The sequence below is a fragment of the Electrophorus electricus genome, chromosome 17, assembly GCF_013358815.1.
Source record: "Electrophorus electricus isolate fEleEle1 chromosome 17, fEleEle1.pri, whole genome shotgun sequence".
In the NCBI taxonomy this organism is placed as follows: Eukaryota; Metazoa; Chordata; class Actinopteri; order Gymnotiformes; family Gymnotidae; genus Electrophorus; species Electrophorus electricus.
Window position 1 is genome coordinate 11,479,921 of NC_049551.1, and position 21,521 is coordinate 11,501,441.

At 41.5% G+C, this 21,521-nt stretch overlaps 2 protein-coding genes and 1 long non-coding RNA gene across 4 annotated transcripts; 2 read left to right on the plus strand and 1 right to left on the minus strand.

The window, feature by feature from the left end:
• Nucleotides 1-761: 761 nt before the first annotated feature.
• On the plus strand, nt 762-11,793 carry trappc13 (trafficking protein particle complex 13). Of its 2 annotated transcripts, XM_027008127.2 has the most exons (13): nt 763-846; nt 2,848-2,916; nt 3,316-3,415; nt 6,549-6,633; nt 6,738-6,865; nt 7,209-7,281; nt 8,056-8,100; nt 8,476-8,493; nt 9,672-9,805; nt 10,037-10,235; nt 10,540-10,640; nt 10,773-10,920; nt 11,095-11,793. In XM_027008127.2, the coding sequence occupies exons 1-13, from the start codon at nt 801-803 to the stop codon at nt 11,200-11,202; spliced, it is 1,254 nt and encodes a 417-aa protein (XP_026863928.1). In that variant the 5' UTR covers nt 763-800; the 3' UTR covers nt 11,203-11,793. The 2 variants fall into 2 exon arrangements, with proteins under 2 accessions (XP_026863923.1, XP_026863928.1); XM_027008122.2 differs by lacking the exon at nt 8,476-8,493 and having other exon boundaries at nt 762-846.
• sgtb (small glutamine-rich tetratricopeptide repeat (TPR)-containing, beta) lies at nt 11,571-18,167 on the minus strand. The gene is made up of 12 exons (XM_027008136.2): nt 18,063-18,167; nt 17,032-17,145; nt 16,693-16,796; nt 15,975-16,050; nt 15,636-15,735; nt 15,421-15,525; nt 15,071-15,209; nt 14,657-14,719; nt 13,814-13,851; nt 13,410-13,493; nt 12,906-13,026; nt 11,571-12,639 (listed from the first exon to the last, which is right to left on the minus strand). Exons 2-11 carry the CDS (start codon nt 17,129-17,131, stop codon nt 12,915-12,917), a joined length of 921 nt encoding a protein of 306 aa, XP_026863937.1. The 5' UTR covers nt 17,132-17,145; nt 18,063-18,167; the 3' UTR covers nt 11,571-12,639; nt 12,906-12,914.
• LOC113576188 lies at nt 18,158-21,125 on the plus strand. The gene is made up of 4 exons (XR_004777074.1): nt 18,158-18,220; nt 19,248-19,393; nt 19,600-19,753; nt 19,895-21,125. It is a non-coding gene; the product is annotated as an uncharacterized LOC113576188 (long non-coding RNA).
• Nucleotides 21,126-21,521: the final 396 nt, after the last annotated feature.

The window sequence follows — 21,521 nt, forward strand, 5'->3', positions numbered from 1 at the left end:
CATATATATATATATATATATATATATATATATATATACATATATATATATATATATTCTGTACAAGCATATATATGTGATGGCCCGAGTGCAGCAGGGCAAGGAGCAGGACGCACAGACCTTTCTAGACGAAGACAGACATTTATTGCACACATGACAAAACAATGGAGAAAATAAAAATCAATTAAATTCATTTAAATCAATTAAAATCAATTAAAGCAATATTTAATAAGGAAATGCTTGGCCAAAATAAAACTCTCGGGTTGTTTTCAAATGTTTTATATTCTGTTTCTAAAATGCAAAATCTGAGGAATTTTATTATTTATATTCAGTGAAATCTTACTGTGTGTGTGTGTGTGTATGTGTGTATGTGTATGGTGTACTATTGTGTGTGTGTGTGTGTGTGTGTGTGTGTGTGTGTGTGTGTGTGTGTGTATGTGTATGTGTGTATGTGTATGGTGTACTATTGTGTGTGTGTGTGTGTGTGGTGTACTATTTATTTTATTGTTGTTTTGAGACTGCCTATAGCCTAAGTTAGATATAATATTCTTTCTGTGTTTGCGCACCGATGTGAAGTCGTACCGTTGTAAAGCATTATGCCACGTTTAAATGGTTTAAATAACATTGCAAAAAAGGTTCTCACACGAGAACTTATAGGCTGAAATTTTACCTGTACAAGGGCTTCCTCTACACGGTCTCCTCTGCCTTCGTTTAAACAGAAAAGTCGTTTGTCCTTTTTTCCTTCCTGTCGTCAGCTGATGATGCAGGTGAAAGGTCAATCGGAGTTACCCTCAGACAAAATGGATGTGAATCAGGCTAAACAAGAGCATCTCCTTGCTCTAAAAGGTACATACTTAGCACATTTTCCACACGTCTTTCTGGTGCATTTTAACGTCAAACTAACACTATCGTTTTTTAGTATCTTTTTAACGTTAGTTAGGTGCATGTTAGTTAAAACTAAGTAAACAAAACTATTATGCTAGCTAGCTAGCCTAGCTCGCTATACAATTAACTGTCATCTTACTAGTTAATCGCTTCCAGTATGTGAAATAATGTCAAATCGGAATTCTTAAGTAAAACTGGTATAGATGGTCGTGTGCTAGATAAGTACAATTTGTTTAGTATGTCTAGTCCTATAGCCAAATTAGCCAGATAATAGTTAAAGTGGAGCAATTTTGCTAGCCGATACAGACTACCAAAATTACCATAACTTCTTTAGAACTGTAAACGTAGTTTTGCTTAATTTTAGTAATCGGTATTCTCGGTAGTAGATCGTGGGACTTCTACGATGCATTATAATGCATGTTTAGTGGTTTTCCTTTCTGTAATACAAGTTAATCTAGTCCTAGGGTTTTAAAATCTGTCTGTGTTTTGGTGCCTGAAAATCCCAGAACTTTGCAGCGCAGATATGCACCAGGAGAAGAAATGAGAACTGCTGCATGAAGTTAGACTTTGCCTGTCTGGATTACCCTGGTTATTATTGTTACTAATAGTGGTCGAAGTCTTCCGTAGATTTGTGGAATTAAGTACAGCTTGGCAAGATGTTTAGAAGTACCCGTTATCCTTTTCCCTGCTGGTGAAAAAATGCCTTCAGAGTTTGCTATACTTTTAGATTTTCACTTAGAACATGTTTCTTTTTATGTGATATGGTATGCTCTAGAAACACTTAGCACGTTTGATGACGATGAGAAGGAGGATAAAGGACGATGAACAAATCAAAATTATCAGGGTGTTGTGTAAGTTGTAGCTTTAAGTGATAAAAGCTCATGTTCAGACTTGCTTTTAGCTGTTTAACAAAAACAAAGATCAATATGTGTCTGATGTCTTTATCACTAGGAAAATGCTTTTAGCTTTTATTAGCTTTGTGTGTGTGTCTGTGTGTCTGTGTCTGTGTGTCTGTGTCTGTGTGTCTGTGTCTGTGTGTCTGTGTGTCTGTGTGTCTGTGTCTGTGTGTCTGTGTCTGTGTGTCTGTGTCTGTGTGTCTGTGTCTGTGTGTCTGTGTCTGTGTGTCTGTGTGTCTGTGTGTCTGTGTCTGTGTGTCTGTGTCTGTCTGTGTGTGTCTGTCTGTGTGTGTCTGTCTGTGTGTGTCTGTCTGTGTGTGTGTGTGCGTGCATGTGTGCGTGGGTGCATGCTGATTGGACCTACTGTCCACCTACGAGATTGAATGATCATTACAAGAGCTGCAAGGACTAATGTTGAAATCACATCAGCCAGTGATTTCTTTTAAAGCCTAAAGAGTAATAATTCATGTAGTTGGACAAATCCAGATGAATTCCATCTGGATTCCTTGCTTTTGGTTGGATTTCTAAGGTATAAGGAACATTTTTCCTACCCAAATATCACAACAGTCCAGTACTCTTTTAGGCAAGATAGTGTCCTGAAATACAAAACTTATTTCCTATGTGTACATTACTGCAGGTATAAGCTACCTCTTTTTGGCCTGTTCAACAAAAATTGGATGGATGGATGGAGCTGACAAATTTGACTGTTAATATTTAGGCTAGAGTTAATGGCTGAATGAGGGAAATGGCTGAATGTGGTGTGCTTTGACTGGGCACTGTAAATATGTTACCCAGTACATTTTGAAAGATGTTGAGTATTACATAGTCATTTAAGCTAAACATATATAAACAGGACTTCACATTATTCATCTTCTCCTTTAAAAATGGACCTTTTCTGCAATATTACTGACGTATATAAATAGTTTGTATGTTCTATGAAGCCCCTATATTTACACATTCATATTTAATATATATTTAATACTAAAATTAAAGTATTAAAGTAAAATGAATGTCACTGATTTTTGCATATGTATTAATAAACTATTTTGAATGTCTTTTTCTTCAGTGATGAGACTGACGAAACCGACGCTTTTCACTAACATGCCAGTGACCTGTGAAGACAGAGACCTTCCAGGTAAAAATCAAACAGTGTCCATTGCACTGATAAATCCCTGCACCTCAGCACATTGGGCCATCTCAACTTAACTCATCAATACAGTTAGGAGTACTCCATCATATCTGATACCAGCCAGGAGCTTATTTTAAAGCCTGTTAGCAGAAGCAAATTGAGATCCCTGGTATTACTCAGTTCAAGTATATAATGTGCACTTCCATTTATAATGTTTATTTTCCCTTGTACCAATAGTACAGCAGTGCTGAAACAGGATAGTCAGCTGGTAGTGACACAACTCCAAAGCCATATGTAATTTTGACACTTCTTCGTAGACCACTTCTACAAGTGGGTAATATGAAAGTGGACATGTTCGACTATATATGAACATGAAAAATGTTTGTATGTGTTATATAACTCTAGGTGATCTGTTTGGTCAACTTATGAGGGAGGATCCATCAACCATAAAGGGGGCAGAGACTCTGATGCTTGGGGAGATGCTCACGCTGCCACAGAACTTTGGGTAAAATGACTCACATTATGTATTATATGCAGGATGTGGGAGGTAAGGGGTATGCTGCTGGCTGCTGGCTGTACCCCTGGCACTTACCCCAGTTTATGGTGGTACCCCTGGCAGTTACCCCAGTTTATGGTGGTACCCCTGGCACTTACCCCAGTTTATGGTGGTACCCCTGGCAGTTACCCCAGTTTATGGTGGTACCCCTGGCACTTACCCCAGTTTATGGTGGTACCCCTGGCACTTACCCCAGTTTATGGTGGTACCCCTGGCACTTACCCCAGTTTATGGTGGTACCCCTGGCACTTACCCCAGTTTATGGTGGTACCCCTGGCACTTACCCCAGTTTATGGTGGTACCCCTGGCACTTACCCCAGTTTATGGTGGTACCCCTGGCACTTACCCCAGTTTATGGTGGTACCCCTGGCACTTACCCCAGTTTATGGTGGTACCCCTGGCACTTACCCCAGTTTATGGTGGTACCCCTGGCACTTACCCCAGTTTATGGTGGTACCCCTGGCACTTACCCCAGTTTATGGTGGTACCCCTGGCACTTACCCCAGTTTATGGTGGTACCCCTGGCAATTACCCCAGTTTATGGTGGTACCCCTGGCAGTTACCCCAGTTTATGGTGGTACCCCTGGCACTTACCCCAGTTTATGGTGGTACCCCTGGCACTTACCCCAGTTTATGGTGGTACCCCTGGCAATTACCCCAGTTTATGGTGGTACCCCTGGCAATTACCCCAGTTTATGGTGGTACCCCTGGCACTTACCCCAGTTTATGGTGGTACCCCTGGCAATTACCCCAGTTTATGGTGGTACCCCTGGCAGTTACCCCAGTTTATGGTGGTACCCCTGGCACTTACCCCAGTTTATGGTGGTACCCCTGGCAGTTACCCCAGTTTATGGTGGTACCCCTGGCACTTACCCCAGTTTATGGTGGTACCCCTGGCAATTACCCCAGTTTATGGTGGTACCCCTGGCACTTACCCCAGTTTATGGTGGTACCCCTGGCAGTTACCCCAGTTTATGGTGGTACCCCTGGCACTTACCCCAGTTTATGGTGGTACCCCTGGCAGTTACCCCAGTTTATGGTGGTACCCCTGGCACTTACCCCAGTTTATGGTGGTACCCCTGGCACTTACCCCAGTTTATGGTGGTACCCCTGGCACTTACCCCAGTTTATGGTGGTACCCCTGGCACTTACCCCAGTTTATGGTGGTACCCCTGGCAGTTACCCCAGTTTATGGTGGTACCCCTGGCACTTACCCCAGTTTATGGTGGTACCCCTGGCAGTTACCCCAGTTTATGGTGGTACCCCTGGCACTTACCCCAGTTTATGGTGGTACCCCTGGCACTTACCCCAGTTTATGGTGGTACCCCTGGCAATTACCCCAGTTTATGGTGGTACCCCTGGCACTTACCCCAGTTTATGGTGGTACCCCTGGCAATTACCCCAGTTTATGGTGGTACCCCTGGCAGTTACCCCAGTTTATGGTGGTACCCCTGGCACTTACCCCAGTTTATGGTGGTACCCCTGGCACTTACCCCAGTTTATGGTGGTACCCCTGGCAATTACCCCAGTTTATGGTGGTACCCCTGGCAGTTACCCCAGTTTATGGTGGTACCCCTGGCACTTACCCCAGTTTATGGTGGTACCCCTGGCACTTACCCCAGTTTATGGTGGTACCCCTGGCACTTACCCCAGTTTATGGTGGTACCCCTGGCACTTACCCCAGTTTATGGTGGTACCCCTGGCAATTACCCCAGTTTATGGTGGTACCCCTGGCACTTACCCCAGTTTATGGTGGTACCCCTGGCAGTTACCCCAGTTTATGGTGGTACCCCTGGCAGTTACCCCAGTTTATGGTGGTACCCCTGGCAGTTACCCCAGTTTATGGTGGTACCCCTGGCACTTACCCCAGTTTATGGTGGTACCCCTGGCACTTACCCCAGTTTATGGTGGTACCCCTGGCACTTACCCCAGTTTATGGTGGTACCCCTGGCAATTACCCCAGTTTATGGTGGTACCCCTGGCAGTTACCCCAGTTTATGGTGGTACCCCTGGCAGTTACCCCAGTTTATGGTGGTACCCCTGGCACTTACCCCAGTTTATGGTGGTACCCCTGGCACTTACCCCAGTTTATGGTGGTACCCCTGGCACTTACCCCAGTTTATGGTGGTACCCCTGGCAGTTACCCCAGTTTATGGTGGTACCCCTGGCACTTACCCCAGTTTATGGTGGTACCCCTGGCACTTACCCCAGTTTATGGTGGTACCCCTGGCACTTACCCCAGTTTATGGTGGTACCCCTGGCACTTACCCCAGTTTATGGTGGTACCCCTGGCACTTACCCCAGTTTATGGTGGTACCCCTGGCACTTACCCCAGTTTGGTCCTGGGAGACTGTCTCTGTAGTATTAGTGTGAGACCTTTATAAAATAATCAAATGTTAATCACTAAACCTAACAAACCTATGAAATAATGAAATAAAAAATGAAACAAGTTAAATTATGCATTTTATTACCATAATCAAACATGGTAGCAACATAACATTTAGGTTGTCTGATATATGATTTAAATATCACATGTAAAGTGTGGACAATGCAAAAAATGTCAGTATGAAGGTCTTATTTCTTTAGTGTGAGAGTGTTAAATGATATATATTACAGAGAAACCAATTAACCAGTAAACAATCACTATGAAAAAAGCATGTTTTGATCTAAGGATATGTTTTATCCACTAATGATGTAGGAAAATAGTTTTTCACAATAGTGTCATAGGGATTTTAGTACAAAATGTCCCCTCAGGCCATGTTTTGAGTCAGGCCTGTGGCATATTTCTGCTAACATGGAGCAATTTAGTCTGTGCCTGGATTTTCTTGCCATGGCATGTTGAAATTGTTTTTGAAAACCCTCACAGACGTGGTCTAGACAAGGCCTTCTCCATCTCTGAAATTCTGCGTCCTTAAGTCTGTTCAGTCCTCAGAATTCAGAAACTCTTTTTGGCAGCAGTCTATTTCAGAGCCTCAAAGTGACCTAATAATCCCATATTCTTTCTCTCCCTCTTTCTCTTCCTCTATCTCGCTCCTCCCTTCCTCTTTCTCTCTCCATCTCTCTCTCCCCCTCCCCCATACAGAAACATTTTCCTTGGTGAGACCTTCTCAAGTTACATCAGTGTGCACAATGACAGCAATCAAGTGGTTAAAGATATCCTCGTAAAGGTACAGGTGCAGCAGAATTGTGTCCGGACGGCCAAACGGTTCAGCTCTCTGTTTCACCATCCACCTCCTCACTTGTCCTGCTGTTTGGCCTGTGCTGTGTGTAGGCAGATCTCCAGACCAGCTCACAGAGGTTAAACCTGTCGGCATCGAACTCTGCAGTGGCCGAACTCAGACCTGAGTGCTGCATCGATGATGTTATTCACCATGAAGTCAAGGAGATCGGAACGCACATGTGAGATGAGCTGGAATATTGTAGGTAGTAATAAACCTAAGACAAGAAGCAGGTGATTAGATGCATTGATAATAAAGCAGAGATGGCAAATCTGGCAGATAATTTCTATTGCACATGTATATAATTTATACCTAAACCACATGCTACTGAGTCAGCCTTGTTTAATTAGAAACTAATGTTGGGTTAAAGCTTGGTTTAGGTAGATATCAACAATCAAGGTGGACACTTCTGGCCCATACAGTGGCCACCATATTAAAATATACATGAGACACACCAGAACATCTCAGTCAGTTGTGGTTCTGTATTCTTAATATTTACTGAGAAATGCATGTTTCCTTTCAAGCCTGGTCTGTGCAGTCAGCTACACCACTCAGTCTGGAGACAAACTGTACTTCAGGAAATTTTTCAAATTTCAGGTAAATAAATATATTCTTTAATTTATTTATATGTAGTAGAATTATTACACTGGGTAATTACATTAGAGTTACATTATTAGATTATTACATTAGAGTAGCTCATATCTTCTTCACAGTTGTCCACCGTGTTTTTGCCGCATCCTGTAGAGCTAAAGGATAGGGTACACTCCAGAGCCGTCACTCTAAAATAGTGCAGAAGGGGTCGGGTTCACTCCATCACTCTGAAATAGTGCAGAAGGGGTCGGGTTCACCCCGTCACTCTAAAATAGTGCAGAAGGGGTCGGGTTCACTCCGTCACTCTGAAATAGTGCAGAAGGGGTCGGGTTCACTCCGTCACTCTGAAATAGTGCAGAAGGGGTCGGGTTCACTCCGTCACTCTGAAATAGTGCAGAAGGGGTCGGGTTCACTCCGTCACTCTGAAATAGTGCAGAAGGGGTTGGGTTCACTCCGTCACTCTGAAATAGTGCAGAAGGGCATTGCATGAGAAGAATGCAATTAACACCCTAGCTTCACATTTTGAGCTGGGGAATGAGCTCACTGAACTAAAGCAATCATGGTGGGTTTGAGCATTCAGGCTTGGCAAGGCTTTAGTCACGGACATCTGGAGAAGCTGGGCTGAAAAATACAGGGTTATTCCCTGTGTGTGCTCTGTGGTTTTACATGATACTCTGAGCATGTCTGTGCGTCTTAGTGTGTTTTATCCTGTATATGGAGTCTACAGAGCAGCAATCTGAGACCAGCTTGGCCCTCAGTTTGAATTCTTTTTTAAACCAGGTCCTCAAGCCTCTAGATGTGAAGACCAAGTTCTACAATGCTGAGGTGAGTGTTAAGTTATTACTCAACCTATCAAGAGCACTTTAGAGCTGTAACATTTGTGCACTCCCACGCTAGTGATACAAAGCCACATTTACTGATATACTCTTATAACTGCCTTTTGCAGCATTTCTGCAACTGTCCACGTATTTGTCATTTTTTGTTCTGTGGTCATATCATTTAACCTGCATTTAGGCACTGGCAACAACTCATTAAAGGTAAATATAGTATAGCTGTGCTTGTAGATGCCATTTCATTATTGGTATCTTAGCAGTATTCTTTAGGAATGTTCTTCTTTAACCATGCTTGAAGAACAAATTGACATTTGCATTTGCCTATGCATGTAACCTTCACATTTTTGTGTTTTATTTCCTCCATTAGAGTGACCTCAGTTCTGTGGTAATTTATTTCTCTTCTCATTGCAAAGTTGTTTGGTTTATTTGTGTATTTATTTTTGCAAAATCACTTTCCTTTTTCTCTCTGGAGCCAATAAAACAAGCAATGGGAAAACAATAAAAGAAAAATCACATTTCAGAATCCTAATAATGTGTTTCAAATTACAGAAAGGCAAAGGTGAATGGGTTTTAGGTTACTGTGTGCTGAAATGTCTCATTTTTTTATTGTTTTCCCCATTTCTCCTGTGACTGCTTTGGCACTAACGCTGACTCATCTTTTAAATTCAGCTGAGTGGCTAAACTCAAGGGGGCGTTCTGCTAAATCCACTTTTACCACAAAATCAGTTCATCAGTGTATGGGAAGGGGCAGGGAACTCATATAAGCGGATTTTCAACCTTTATTCTTGATTTGTGCTTATTAATTGGGTGGATTACTACTACATGTGTGATCCAACTAAGCCTACAGTAAAATATTACATTTCTTGATTGCTTGGAGCATATAATGAATGTGTCCAGGTGTTAGAAGTGTCAAAAATGATGACCCTGTTGTGGAGTGTTTCCTAAGCTCCTTGCTGCTCATTGTTTACATAATGTGTAGAGAAGATATATCATGCATATGTACAAGCTATGTGAACATTCTTCTAAAGAGATACCTGTAAATCCACAATCTGTAAAGATGTTTTCTATTAAATTTTGGTTGTTCTTTCTTATTGATTGATTGGTTGTGCTTGGCATGAACATGTGCTTTATGCTGAACAATAACAATAGTTCTCTTAAAGGTCTGATCTTTCTCAGTTCATATCCACATTTCGAATTGCAGGCATGAACTAACCGCTGGTAATGTAAGTTCGGTGCAGTTTATACTGATGCCCTGCAGTGGCTGTTTTATTTGGCCTTGGAGCTTGCTTGAGATATTTGATTTAGATTTCTTCAAATTCCCAGTTGTGTGTATCTCAGCCTTCAGAATCCAACTGAATCACTGGAGGTCACCAGATAAATGGTGCAAAAGCTTACCCTGGTCATTTCACACTGTGAACTTTTCACATAACTACAAGAACACAAGAATGTCTTATAAATGACATTAAAAATCTCCACAGAGGCCAAATAAACTGGCTAGTTACAACTAGTTTCCCAGTGATGCACAGTGCTCTAAGCCAACTATGACGAATTTTGTCCCCTTAGACAGATGAGGTTTTCCTGGAGGCTCAGATTCAGAATATTACCACATCGCCCATGTTCATGGAGAAGGTGTCTCTGGAGCCTTCCATGATGTACAATGTCACAGAACTGAACACAGTGACCTTGGGAGAGGGAAGGTAAAGGCACTACAACATACTCTGACCCTTCTTACTGCATGCATGTCTTTTAGGATCTAATTAACTATCATTGGTTGATATTTGCACAATTGTCACTTCTACCAATCACAGCTTTGAGGCTTTTGATGATTAGTAGTGTAATGTTTTTAAGAAAAGCTATGACATGCATGATGAGTGCCTCCTTTCTTTTCTTGAACCCTTTTTGCTTTTTATCATCACTTTTTTGTTTAGCGAGTCCACCTTTGGGAAGATGGCTTATCTGCAGCCCATGGACACACGCCAGTACCTGTACTGTCTGAAGCCCAAGCCTGAGTTTGCAGAGAAGGCCGGGGTTATTAAAGGGGTGACTGTAATTGGCAAACTGGACATCGTGTGGAAGACCAACCTGGGGGAGAGAGGACGGCTGCAGACCAGTCAGCTGCAGAGAATGGTACGGCCTGCTCAAGGGCACTCTTACACCTGGACTCCAAACACACTGGCTCCTTTTCCAAACATGGATTGAGGTCCATTCATCATCCAGTAATATCTGTTTAGTGCCTTATTTACCATGGTAATATCTAACAGTTCCTTTGTGATACAACTCTGTTTCCATGGAAGATACGATACACAGTATAGTAGTTTAGAAAATTGCTCAGATTAAGAGTGCAATATTTTTCTTGACTATCAGTATTTATGGTTGGAGAAATATTACTCTTGCTATTGCACTTATTTGGCTGCTTCCCTTCATCTTCAAGGCACCCGGTTATGGAGATGTCCGGCTCTCGCTCGAGCTCATTCCTGACACGGTGAGCCTTGAGGAGCCTTTCGACATCATCTGCAAAATCACAAATTGCAGGTATGATCGTTCAGTCTCTCTTCAATGTATTTGCAACTTAGCACTGAGCTTGTGCCCCTTGTAAAACCCATGTCCCTGCCATAAAGCATGTGCCCCGCCCCCCTAAAGCCCATACTGTGTGCTGTTTCCCAGTGAGAGGACCATGGACCTGGTGCTGGAGATGTGCAACACCCGGTCAGTGCACTGGTGTGGCGTCTCAGGCCGCCAGCTGGGTAAACTCAGCCCCAGTGCCTCACTCTCCATCCCTCTTAAGCTCCTGTCCTCTGTCCAGGGCCTGCAGGTACGCACCAACTCAATCCACGCAGGATTCATATTCTACCTTATATTGATAGTAGTATTGGTAGTATTTAAGTCTGTGCAGTCTTTTGAGGAATACATCGGTTCTTATGATTTCAGTCAGTGGAGAATGTGAGCATGTGTGCAGTATTTTTATGTTCTGAACTCTGCATTTCAGAGCATATCTGGACTGAGGCTCACTGATACCTTTCTAAAAAGAACATACGAGTATGATGACATCGCCCAGGTGTGCGTGGTGTGTCCGTACCTGGGGCCAGAAAGCTGAGGCTTCTCTCTCCCATCACACTGTGTCTGTAGGATATGATACTGGACCAAGATCACTACTCCCTGTCTCCCTGTTACCACTTTTTACAGTATGAGCTGATCATTGTTTTAAAATGTTATTTATAAAATGCTTATCCTGATTTTAAGTGTCTCTAACTGTGAATAAAATGGCCTTGCTTAAAACAGCAATCTTCTGTAAACAAGAAATATCAGATAGACCTTTTTGCACGTGATAATTATGAAATATCAGGTTTTACAAGAGGGAAGATGCTTACGTTTCCACGACCCCGTGGCAGGTTCAGCAGAGCACTCCCGTTTGCTGCTTAATGACAACCACTTGCATGCTAAAGGAAACACACTCGGGCAAAGTGATTTCAAGACATTTATTCTTAACATCTATTTTTTCCCCGCACAAAGCTTGTTGTTTACACGCATATTTTCTTAAGATTAAATTACACATTTGACTACAAATATATTATAGAGCGTGCAAAATAATTTAGGCCAAGACATTAAATATGCTCATTCTGTTAACATTATTTGTGTCAACGTTGTAAAATAAATAATTAGTGGAATAATAGTGCCACTAAAGTCACATATATGAAGTGGTTTGTTTTTTTTATCAGCACTAAATGATTTTTGTCAGTCACAAAATGATTTGTTCCTAAAATGAACAAAAAGTGCAGTAAAACTTAATATCATTTTATACCTTGGATACAACAATGATCCATATATATATATATATATATATATAGGCATGAAATCAAAATGAAATAATTTGTTAAAATGGAATTAGAACAAATTCAACCCTGATGTGTCTTTGCCAGGAGCAGCTATGTGAAAAGCTGAGGACTTGCACACAAGCGTATATACAGATACAGAAGCTCAGCAGTCTACTGCATTGGGTGAAGGTTCTCTGAGTGCTGTTAGTATACAGATGGGCTAAGATGCTTTCACGTCACACCAGCTCCAAACGCCCCTGCTCACCTTCCACACTATTCTACTTTCCACAGTGTTTCTGAGTACGGAGCTCGTACAATAATCAGGATGTCCCATGAAAACACTTCCCCAAATTTCCTCAATACCAACAGGTATCCGTGGAACTTGAGGAGCATGGAAGGGCAGTGAAGTGCCAAGGGAAGCTGTGGAGTGTGGAAGGGGCTTGAGACCTCTGGTTCCTCTGCTTCCCTCATGGACGGAAGACAAAGCCCCCACCCCCATAAAGTGCCACAGTCCCACCTCCCTCTCCTCACTCCAGCTCAGGATGGAAACAATGGGTGTAGAGATTGCATTGATGACATTCCTGCTCCCTGTATTGCATTGACGATATTCCTGCTCCCTGGATTGCATTCACAACGTTCCTGCTCTCTGGACTGCATTCACAACGTTCCCGCTGCCTGCCCTCGCCACAGCTCCTTCTCGATCTTCCTCTTGCCTGGAGCTGAGGAAGAGGGGTTTCCTTAATGCTTGTAAAAGCTGTCTGAATGTGGCATCACTTTAAAAACCCTCTTGTGAATGATAACTGATGGAGTAACAACAATAACGATATCCTTTTAGGTCAGGGATTTTCGGCTCTGGTACTGGGAAATCACTGTGGCTATACAGGTCTATGATTTCTCTGCTGGAGTGTGTGTGCTCAGGAATGGCTTGTGTGTGCTGAGGAAATGCAGGATTTTATGTCTGAGCTGTGCTGTGCTGTGAGCAAACCTGGACTGATCAGGAGCGCTCTTCAGCACTACCACTAAACGATCGGCTCCTGATGTGGTTCCTCAACTGCTCGATCAGCTCCGGATTCTGCTGCTGGATCTGCTGGGCGAACTGCTGACCACTGACAGGAGCAGCAGAAAGACATCTTGTTAATCGGCTTTCCTGAGAAGTCGGTTGATTAAATAAAAATCGGGTATTATGTTGAATGAAATGCTTCAGTGCAGTGCTCTGTTCCCCACTTGGGGAGAACACATATTCTACAAGGCTTTGTGGTTTTCAGTAACTTGGCCAAAGAGGGGCTGGATAATTAGCTGTTGAGTTAAATCAGGTACAAGAGCATGGAAAACACAAAACCGCTGCTGAACAAAGGTTCCACAAGATAGGATCTGGGAAATGCCATGCTAATGTTATTAATGAAATAGGTGAACTAGACAGCATCTCATTCCTGTGTTACCTTTTCTATGTGGAAGGTTCTAGAAGACACTGTTTATCATGCATGCTTACGCTTCAATGAGGCTGGAGATGTCCGCCAGGCCTCCGACTCCAGCAGCTGGACCTCCCACTGCGTTAGACATCATTCCTGACATGCTGCCCCATGAGAATGACAGCAGGTAAACACACCATTTCCAGTATCACATTACACCTATAACCGTGAACGCAAGCAAACATTGATGGTGGCTGAACAATGTTTAATGTGGCAATCAATATCAGTATTTAAAGCTCAGCAAAACAAGCTTAGGGAACCAGAGCTTACCAGAGGCACCTAAAAACTCAAATCTCCTAATTAATAGATTACAAGTTAAAATATATGATGACTAGGCATGAAACATAAAAAATATTTCATAGAACATTATACAGCAGCTTATAGAAAAGCTAAAAGCATACGTGATCTAAATGCCTGCACTTACAGGTGTTGCACCTGCTGGTTTTGCATCACGCTGGCAGCCTATGAGGAGAAATGAAAGACAAAACTACAAGCAACTCACTGACTTGAGTACTTTTCAAAATATGTATCTTTTCCTTGAATTACAGTATATCCCTTCTGTAGCGACTTTGCAAGCGGACGAGGACTTCAATTCCCAGAACACTCCTGCAACAGCCACACCCCCAGCCACATTCACATGCTCTGGCTAACCATCGTGCTCCCCTCTTCCTTCTGTTCTTCCTATTCAGATCATTTATATATTGCAAAATCTCGTTATTGTTCCATTGCGTTTCTAACCCTTTCTATTCCTGTTGTCTTGACTCATGCATGACCCTTTCTATAACTGTTTCTGTTCCATCTTACCGTTTACCTATTTTTCATTTTCTCTTTGGACACGTTTGTGTTTTGACCTCTGCCTGGTTTATGGATTTATGTCTCTGCATTCTGTTTGGTTTGCCAGATAATAAATATCATTTTACTCGTGTGCATCTTGGATTCAGTGTGTTAGCCTGACACTTCCCTTGAACCATAGTAACAAATGCAAATGGTTTGTAAGGAGCTTCACCTACCAGCATTCAATTAATTACATTCACAATGATTTTACAGCACAGTTACATAACAGTTACGGCATCTACTTATGATGTAACAACACCATAGTAATCTTATATTCTATAGCAGCTAAGAGAATTCTAGAAGTGCACATAAAAAAAGACAATATTAAATAATAGCATTGCATATGCAGAGGAAGAGAGCAGGTAAAAGGTTATGAGACATTTTCGAGTTGTGTAAAAACTATAAGCCAGCTACAAACCCTGCCAGTTCTTACCATGCTAATGAAGGCGGGGTTGTTGATTAGACTAGCCATGTCAAAACCCAGTCCTGTCGCTGTCTGTGGAGAGACAAGTTATTAAAGAACTACTTGTACAGCAGGTCATTGAGATAAGCCTTAGCTTTAGAGGTCAGTGAGAATATGACAGCACTGTAATAATCTTTAATAATCTCTTCTGCTGCTTGGCATTTGTTCATAACTTGAATAAATCTCATGTCCATCTTAATGCAAAACTGATGTGAATTGCTGATTGCATGCATTCATTCTTTTTCAGTCTGTAACATACATATTTATTACATTTATGAATAAAACCCTAACATTTCTAAGACACAATCTAACTGGGTATTTCTAGCTTCTTATCACTGGTAAATTATTTTGAGCACACGCCTGAAACAAGCGAGCCCAACTTACAGGACTGGATGCTTCTTTATTTTTTTGCTCAGCAATCTTTAAGTTGGATTTGTATGTGTCATTCTCAGGATCTAGAACCAAAGCCTTCTTGAAGTAAGAAATGGCTTCTGGATATTTGCTCATGGAAGTCAGTGCCAATCTGGAAATCAATAGAACAACTTTACTGGAAATCACAGAAAAAAAATATCTCTAGAAACTCTGATCCCAAAAGTACAGAGTATATCTTAGCGAAAACTGTTTTGTATACTACAATTTTGTATTCTGGTACCCTACATGTTATCTTCTGAATACTGCACTATACTCATATAATGGCAAAAGAATTAAGTAACTACTATAATACAATGACTCACCCCATCCTTCCATAAGCTTTGCTGTACGTTGGCTCGATTGCGATTGCCCGTTCACAGTCTGCGGTAGCCTCTGTGTAGTTTCCCAGTTTACTGTGTGCCGCAGCCCTGAGAACACAATGGCATTTCTGTAACATTTCATTACTTGTGCAGTCAACGTTGGGGTTTGTGGAAGCGTAATGGATCCTCAGCTATCGCTCAGTTAAATAGTAGCCCACCTGTTGCAGTAATAGACTGCCTTTCTTTGGTCCAGATGGATGGCTTTTGTGTAGCACTCCACAGCACAGCTGTAGTTCTCCTCCTTCATGTGGTTGTTCCCTTATGATCAAACATCCATTACCAAACCTTTCAGAACTTGAAGGGTATCCCACATTTTTTTAATTACTCCTCCTCTAACTCATTGTGGTACCAGACATGTTAGCACAGCAGCTATTAATTTACAATTCTAAATGACAAATTCACTCTATGTTAAAGAAGTAAATGGCTGCACAAATGGAGCTACAGTAATCAGTTCCACATGTCAGGCTATGTTTTATTCCTTTAAATTCAGTGGGTACCTTCGTTCTTCAACTGCTCTGCCCGCTCTGTGTCCTCATCAGATGGAGTCGTCTCTTCTGACGTCACAATATCATTCTGTATGTTGTGATTTCATGAAAGAATACAAGAATATGACTAACATTCATGGCACGTCTGTGGGTTTCAAATACATAATCCTCTTGGGGTTTTTCTCTAAAGCAGTTTTCCCAAAATCTGGCCTCCTGACCCTCCTTAAAGTTATATTCATAAAAATATTGTCCTGACCCTTCTGACCCTCCTTTAAGTTGTATTCATAAAAAGAAAATTGTAAGAAAATCAAACAAACAAACAGCCAGATTGTGACTCTAGAAGCAGCTGTCTAGTAGCAGGTTTGAGAAACCCCCTACGCATTTAAAACAAACACCTTGGAAACCATGTCAGTTTCAGACATGGTTGATTGTAAGTGGTATCAGACTACAAGACAAATGGTAGGTTACTCAGGCACGCTGGCGTGATCAACTCCTTTGATCTCTAATGATAACTGAATGCCTGAACTAGTGCCTAATCATTCAAAGGATGCCACTTCATTTCCAAAATTTATTTGCTTATGTTTTCACTGTTGGTAATTAGAAGGATCAAAACCAGTCCCAATTCTGGATCAGAATGAAAATAATGTGTAAGTAACAACAGCTTTTCAAATCCCTGACTGTGGTGTTAGCTGCCAGCTAATGTTTGCAGCTGGAAATGGGCCACGGTCACCTTGAGGAGGGAGTTCAGAAAGATCTCCCTGAGTGGCGTTGGCGGAGCAAGGTGACAGTCGCTGGAGCTGATCTTAAACGTGGTCTCCAAACACTGTATGGCAACTATTGGAAATAGACAGCAAACACTTTTGAGGTCTTGTTGTTGACACAATTTGCCAATTACTTTACCATCCAATGTCAAGCAAAAATAGATTTCCATTCCATATCTCCATACATTTACATTATTCTTATCCAAGATTTTTTTTTAAATGGCTAGTCATTGAAAAGGATTTTAACATCCACTGGTATAAAAAGGAAGTCTGTGTCTTTTAGTCTTTAACAGAAGAGGCTGGCCTACCTTCGAGGCTTTCCTGTTCATCTGAATTTAGTGAACCACAGTGTGTCTGGTCTCTGAGGAACTGCACTATGGAATACGCCAGGCGCTTTTCCACTGCCATTTTGTCTATGAAAACTGAGAGGGGGGAAAAAGACTCTACTCATACATTAAATTATGTCCTGGCACTGAGCAAAGCCCTTGCTAAGCATCATTCCTTCTGACCACAAATGAAAGTGCCAAGATTGAGTGCCAATTGCCTTCTGATAAATGGAGGCTCAAACCAGCCTAAATCACTGTGATTACTTTGAAGGGAATACTGCTGTTACACCAGAACTATTGCAGGTCTTATATTCCAACCCTCTGCTTGTCTTAGCAGCCTCCCTGGAGCCTCATGTCTGCTCCAGACTGTTGTAGGCACACTAGTTATCGCAAACTTTCAAAACCTGCTTCTGGTCACTATTGAGGGTCACATATTTTCACAAACTACAAGCGTATATTAAGCATATTTTCATAGATATTGCAATAAGTAGTTGCGGTTAATTACGTAATTGGCCAACAAAACAAAGATTTGTATATTAAAAGGCTACATAACATATCTAGAGCGTAACACGACAATGTTACAGCTCCACCCAATACGCATTCTATGTTGCGTTTGCCATAGTAATGTCCCTGGGATAACAAAATCTACACACACGATGCCGTTAACCTCCGTGATGTAATGCTAACTGGGCATTCCAGTTTTACCCATAAACTGAGCCACTGTACGTGAATGGTAATCAACATCAGGCTACAAATTAGCGATGATTCAGTAATATAATTAGAAGCTCTTTATAAGCGATCCATGTTTAATATGTTTAACGCTATACTGATTTCCACGGATGAGCTGCAGAGCGCAGGGTGCAATGGCTGAAAACAGTCGCCACCACTCTAAAAAGGCTAGACATGAAGCGGACAACCTCGGAAAAACCTCGTTTCCTGCTGGTATTTCGCAATTATAAATTGGCAATAACATTGTTGCGCTGGTGAGGCCACAGGCGCCCCCGCCCACTTACCTGGAGATTGTGGCAGCAACCCGTACCGGAGCGTCACGGAAACTTGGGTCCGACGGATTCCTCTCCGAGCGCCTGCGCGTCTTCGACGGAAGTGAGCGAGCTGTGGCGCCCGAGCTGGAATATCGTGCTTTTCCTTAGCGTGCCCGTGCTTTGAGCAGGTAACAGGTGTTGGAAAGTGCTTTCATTCCTGGTTCTTAAAGATTACTCTATCTGTTAAAGAATAGAGTTTTTCTTATTTTTCTTTTTTTTAATTAGCTCGTCAGTGCAAAACTCATCAGCGCCTAAATTTGTTGAATACGCTTACCCAAAGTCTGTAAAATGTTATCTACGGGATCGTTTGAGTTTTAAATGTATTAATCTCAAATTGCTATGCTTTAGCAGTCTCCTTGTCTGTCAGTCTGTGGGGTTCAGCTTTCTGCTCAAAGTATGGCTTTCAGGGGTTTACTGTTTGTTTGTCTAAGCAAGAGAATATTTGAAGCCATTTGATCGGATTTAACAGGTTTGGTTCCTGTCGAGCTACAGCAACAGAGTTTGATTACTACACCACTGTTGTTGACATTGTAGGATAAACAATGTGAAGTGTTTCTTTAGTTTATTTACTCTAAGCGCCAGAGTGAAACTGGAATCTGGCCTCTACGATTTTTATAATAATAATAAGATGTATTTGTATTGCATTTTTCATGCATAAATACAACTTCAAGTACAGAAAATTAAAAGTCATACATATAAGATTTATAACTTTTAAATATGATCACACGAACATAATAGTAGAGGGGTCATAATGATACTACTACTAATAATAATAAAAATAACTAATGATAACAGAAATTTAAAATACATTAAAAAATGTATTAAAATATTAATAAAAAAAGGCACTAGTTAAAAATAAATACAGTGACTGATAGTAGTATTGAAAGTGAGTAAAAACATCAAAATCATGAAAGAAAATGGTAAAATAGGTTGTGAGTTGCTTCTTGAAATGATGTACTGATAATATTGTTTCGTCTCTCTTCGTAAATCTTTTCGGGTGCATAAAAAAGTTTTTATTGATTTAACAATAAAAGAAATTGTGATGTTGATTACACTACTTTTATTTCAAAAGAATTTATCGATCTTGAAGATCAGGTTATAATAAACAGTTTAAGACATTTCTGCCCAAAATTATTCAAACGTGGCTGATGACAGGAATCTGAGATGGAATGTGAGCCCAGAGCCAACCCTACTGATGACAGAGAGTCTGATCTAGAGAATACAGTAAGCCTGTGACATCTGGAACGTGTCCTTCTATAACACAACACAGGTTCTGGCAGAGGCTAAACTGGATTATGCAGGTGAGCCAATGTAAACTCTCTTTATGAAAACCATAACTTGTAGTCATATTATATTCTCTTGTACATTTATATGTATTAAAATAAATAAATAAATATATATATATATATATATATATATATATATATATAATCTTGTACATTACCATCTAGATTCACATTACTTTGTCCTCTTACTGATCTGTTATCTGCAAATGTTGTTCTCACAGCATATGCTGGATTTCCCTCAGTATGTATGCCCTTGCAAAGAGGTGTGATCGGCAAGCACCAAAGTTGACAGGCATCTGTCTGAGTTTGATGTGGAAATGAGGATGAGAACAGATGTGTTGTAAAGCAAGACAGTGGATTCCTCTTTGCCCAGTGGTAGGTGCTGTCAGTACTCCATTTTGAGATCCAATGACATATTTTAGCATAGTTAGAAAAGCCAATGTACACAAATGTTAATAACCAGACACAGTGTGTTTGTTTATTCTATCTGCTCAGCATTTATGAATTTTTAATTAGAAAGAACATGGCACCTGCTGAAGTTGCTCTAAAGCAAGAAGGTGGCCTTCCACAGCAAGGGCACTGAAGTGTGAGGAGCACTGGAACAGCAGGGCACTGAGGTGTGAGGAGCACTGGAACAGCAGGGCACTGAGGTGTGAGGAGCACTGGAACAGCAGGGCACTGTGGTGTGAGGAGCACTGGAACAGCAGGGCACTGAGGTGTGAGGAGCACTGGAACAGCAGGGCACTGAGGTGTGAGGAGCACTGGAACAGCAGGGCACTGTGGTGTGAGGAGCAGTGGAACAGCAGGGCACTGTGGTGTGAGGAGCAGTGGAACAGCAGGGCACTGTGGTGTGAGGAGCAGTGGAACAGCAGGGCACTGTGGTGTGAGGAGCAGTGGAACAGCAGGGCACTGTGGTGTGAGGAGCAGTGGAACAGCAGGGCACTGTGGTGTGAGGAGCAGTGGAACAGCAGGGCACTGTGTGAGGAGCACTGGAACAGCAGGGCACTGTGGTGTGAGGAGTACTGGAACAACTGACTGGATTGAGGTTGAATAAAGCCTCGGCTGTGGCAGCCATGCTAACTACATGTTGGACATGAACATGGCCAGGAACTCCAACAATGGCTTGCTTTTTGGTAGGTGTCTAGCCCCTTTCTCCTCGCATCAACTTCAATACATTATATGACAGCAAGACTGTCACCTGAATTATGTGTTTACTTTAAGTCAAGTTATTAAATGGGTGGGTAGCTGTTGCAGAATTGTTTTAAGTTTCTGTGTAAAGTTTTCATGGTCACTATACACTTTACAGATAGTTAAACACCCTCATGTTATTATACTTTACAGATAGTTAAACACCTTCATGTTATTATACTTTACAGATAGTTAAACACCCTCATGTTATTATACTTTACAGATAGTTAAACACCTTCATGTCACAGCAACCACATGATGCTCCCAGAACAAGCAATCATGTCCACCTCATTCATCGTCTCCTGAATCCTGAAGGCTTTCACCTGTTATGCCTATTTATCTTACCTGTTTAATCCCACCTCTCCGCTTCCTCATTGTGAAGTATTGTCTCTGCCTACATAAGCATATTGATTGAATTTGGTTTCCTGCCTCCCTGGTGTTTTGGTCTCCATTTGCCTCTGTGCCCACACTTTTTGCCTGCTGTTGTCTATTTTTGCTCTCTCCATTCTGGTTTCTTGAAATGTGCCTTTGGTTTTGCTGTTTGGAGCTGCCCCTTTGTACCAACACTTTCTATTAAAAGAAACTGCTGATGCCTAGTGCATGGATCCTTGTCTCACTTTGTGACATCTCGTATATATTCTCCATGCCTTCAGATAATAGACTAGATTTTTTTTTTCGTTTTAATGCACCTCTTCTGTTCATTTCACAGGTTATAGTTGTATAGTTTTAATATAATGAATTCTGCTTTTTATGGATAAACAAAAATAATTTGCTCTTTCAATTGAGATGTGTATGTATTACATTACTCATATTATTATTATTATTAGTAGTAGTAGTAGTAGTAGTAGTAGTAGTAGTAGTAGTAGTAGTAGTAGTGGTATTGTTTACATATAAAGCCCCACTCACCCTCCCAAGGGTGGTTTGTTTCCTTCAAGCTCAGGTTCTCTACCAGAGG

Bases quoted from the DNA above. Each gene is read 5' to 3' on its own strand.
- trappc13 (XM_027008122.2), top strand. From the start codon at position 762: ATGCAGGTGAAAGGTCAATCGGAGTTACCCTCAGACAAAATGGATGTG. The intron at 10,236-10,539 runs GTACGGCCTGCT...TTCATCTTCAAG, and splicing joins CCAGTCAGCTGCAGAGAATG to GCACCCGGTTATGGAGATGT. The intron at 10,641-10,772 runs GTATGATCGTTC...GCTGTTTCCCAG, and splicing joins TGCAAAATCACAAATTGCAG to TGAGAGGACCATGGACCTGG.
- sgtb (XM_027008136.2), bottom strand. From the start codon at position 17,131: ATGGCAGTGGAAAAGCGCCTGGCGTATTCCATAGTGCAGTTCCTCAGA. The intron at 16,051-16,692 runs GTGACCGTGGCC...CACAACATACAG, and splicing joins TTCTGAACTCCCTCCTCAAG to AATGATATTGTGACGTCAGA. The intron at 13,027-13,409 runs GTAAGCATGCAT...TGCTCCTGTCAG, and splicing joins ATCTCCAGCCTCATTGAAGC to TGGTCAGCAGTTCGCCCAGC.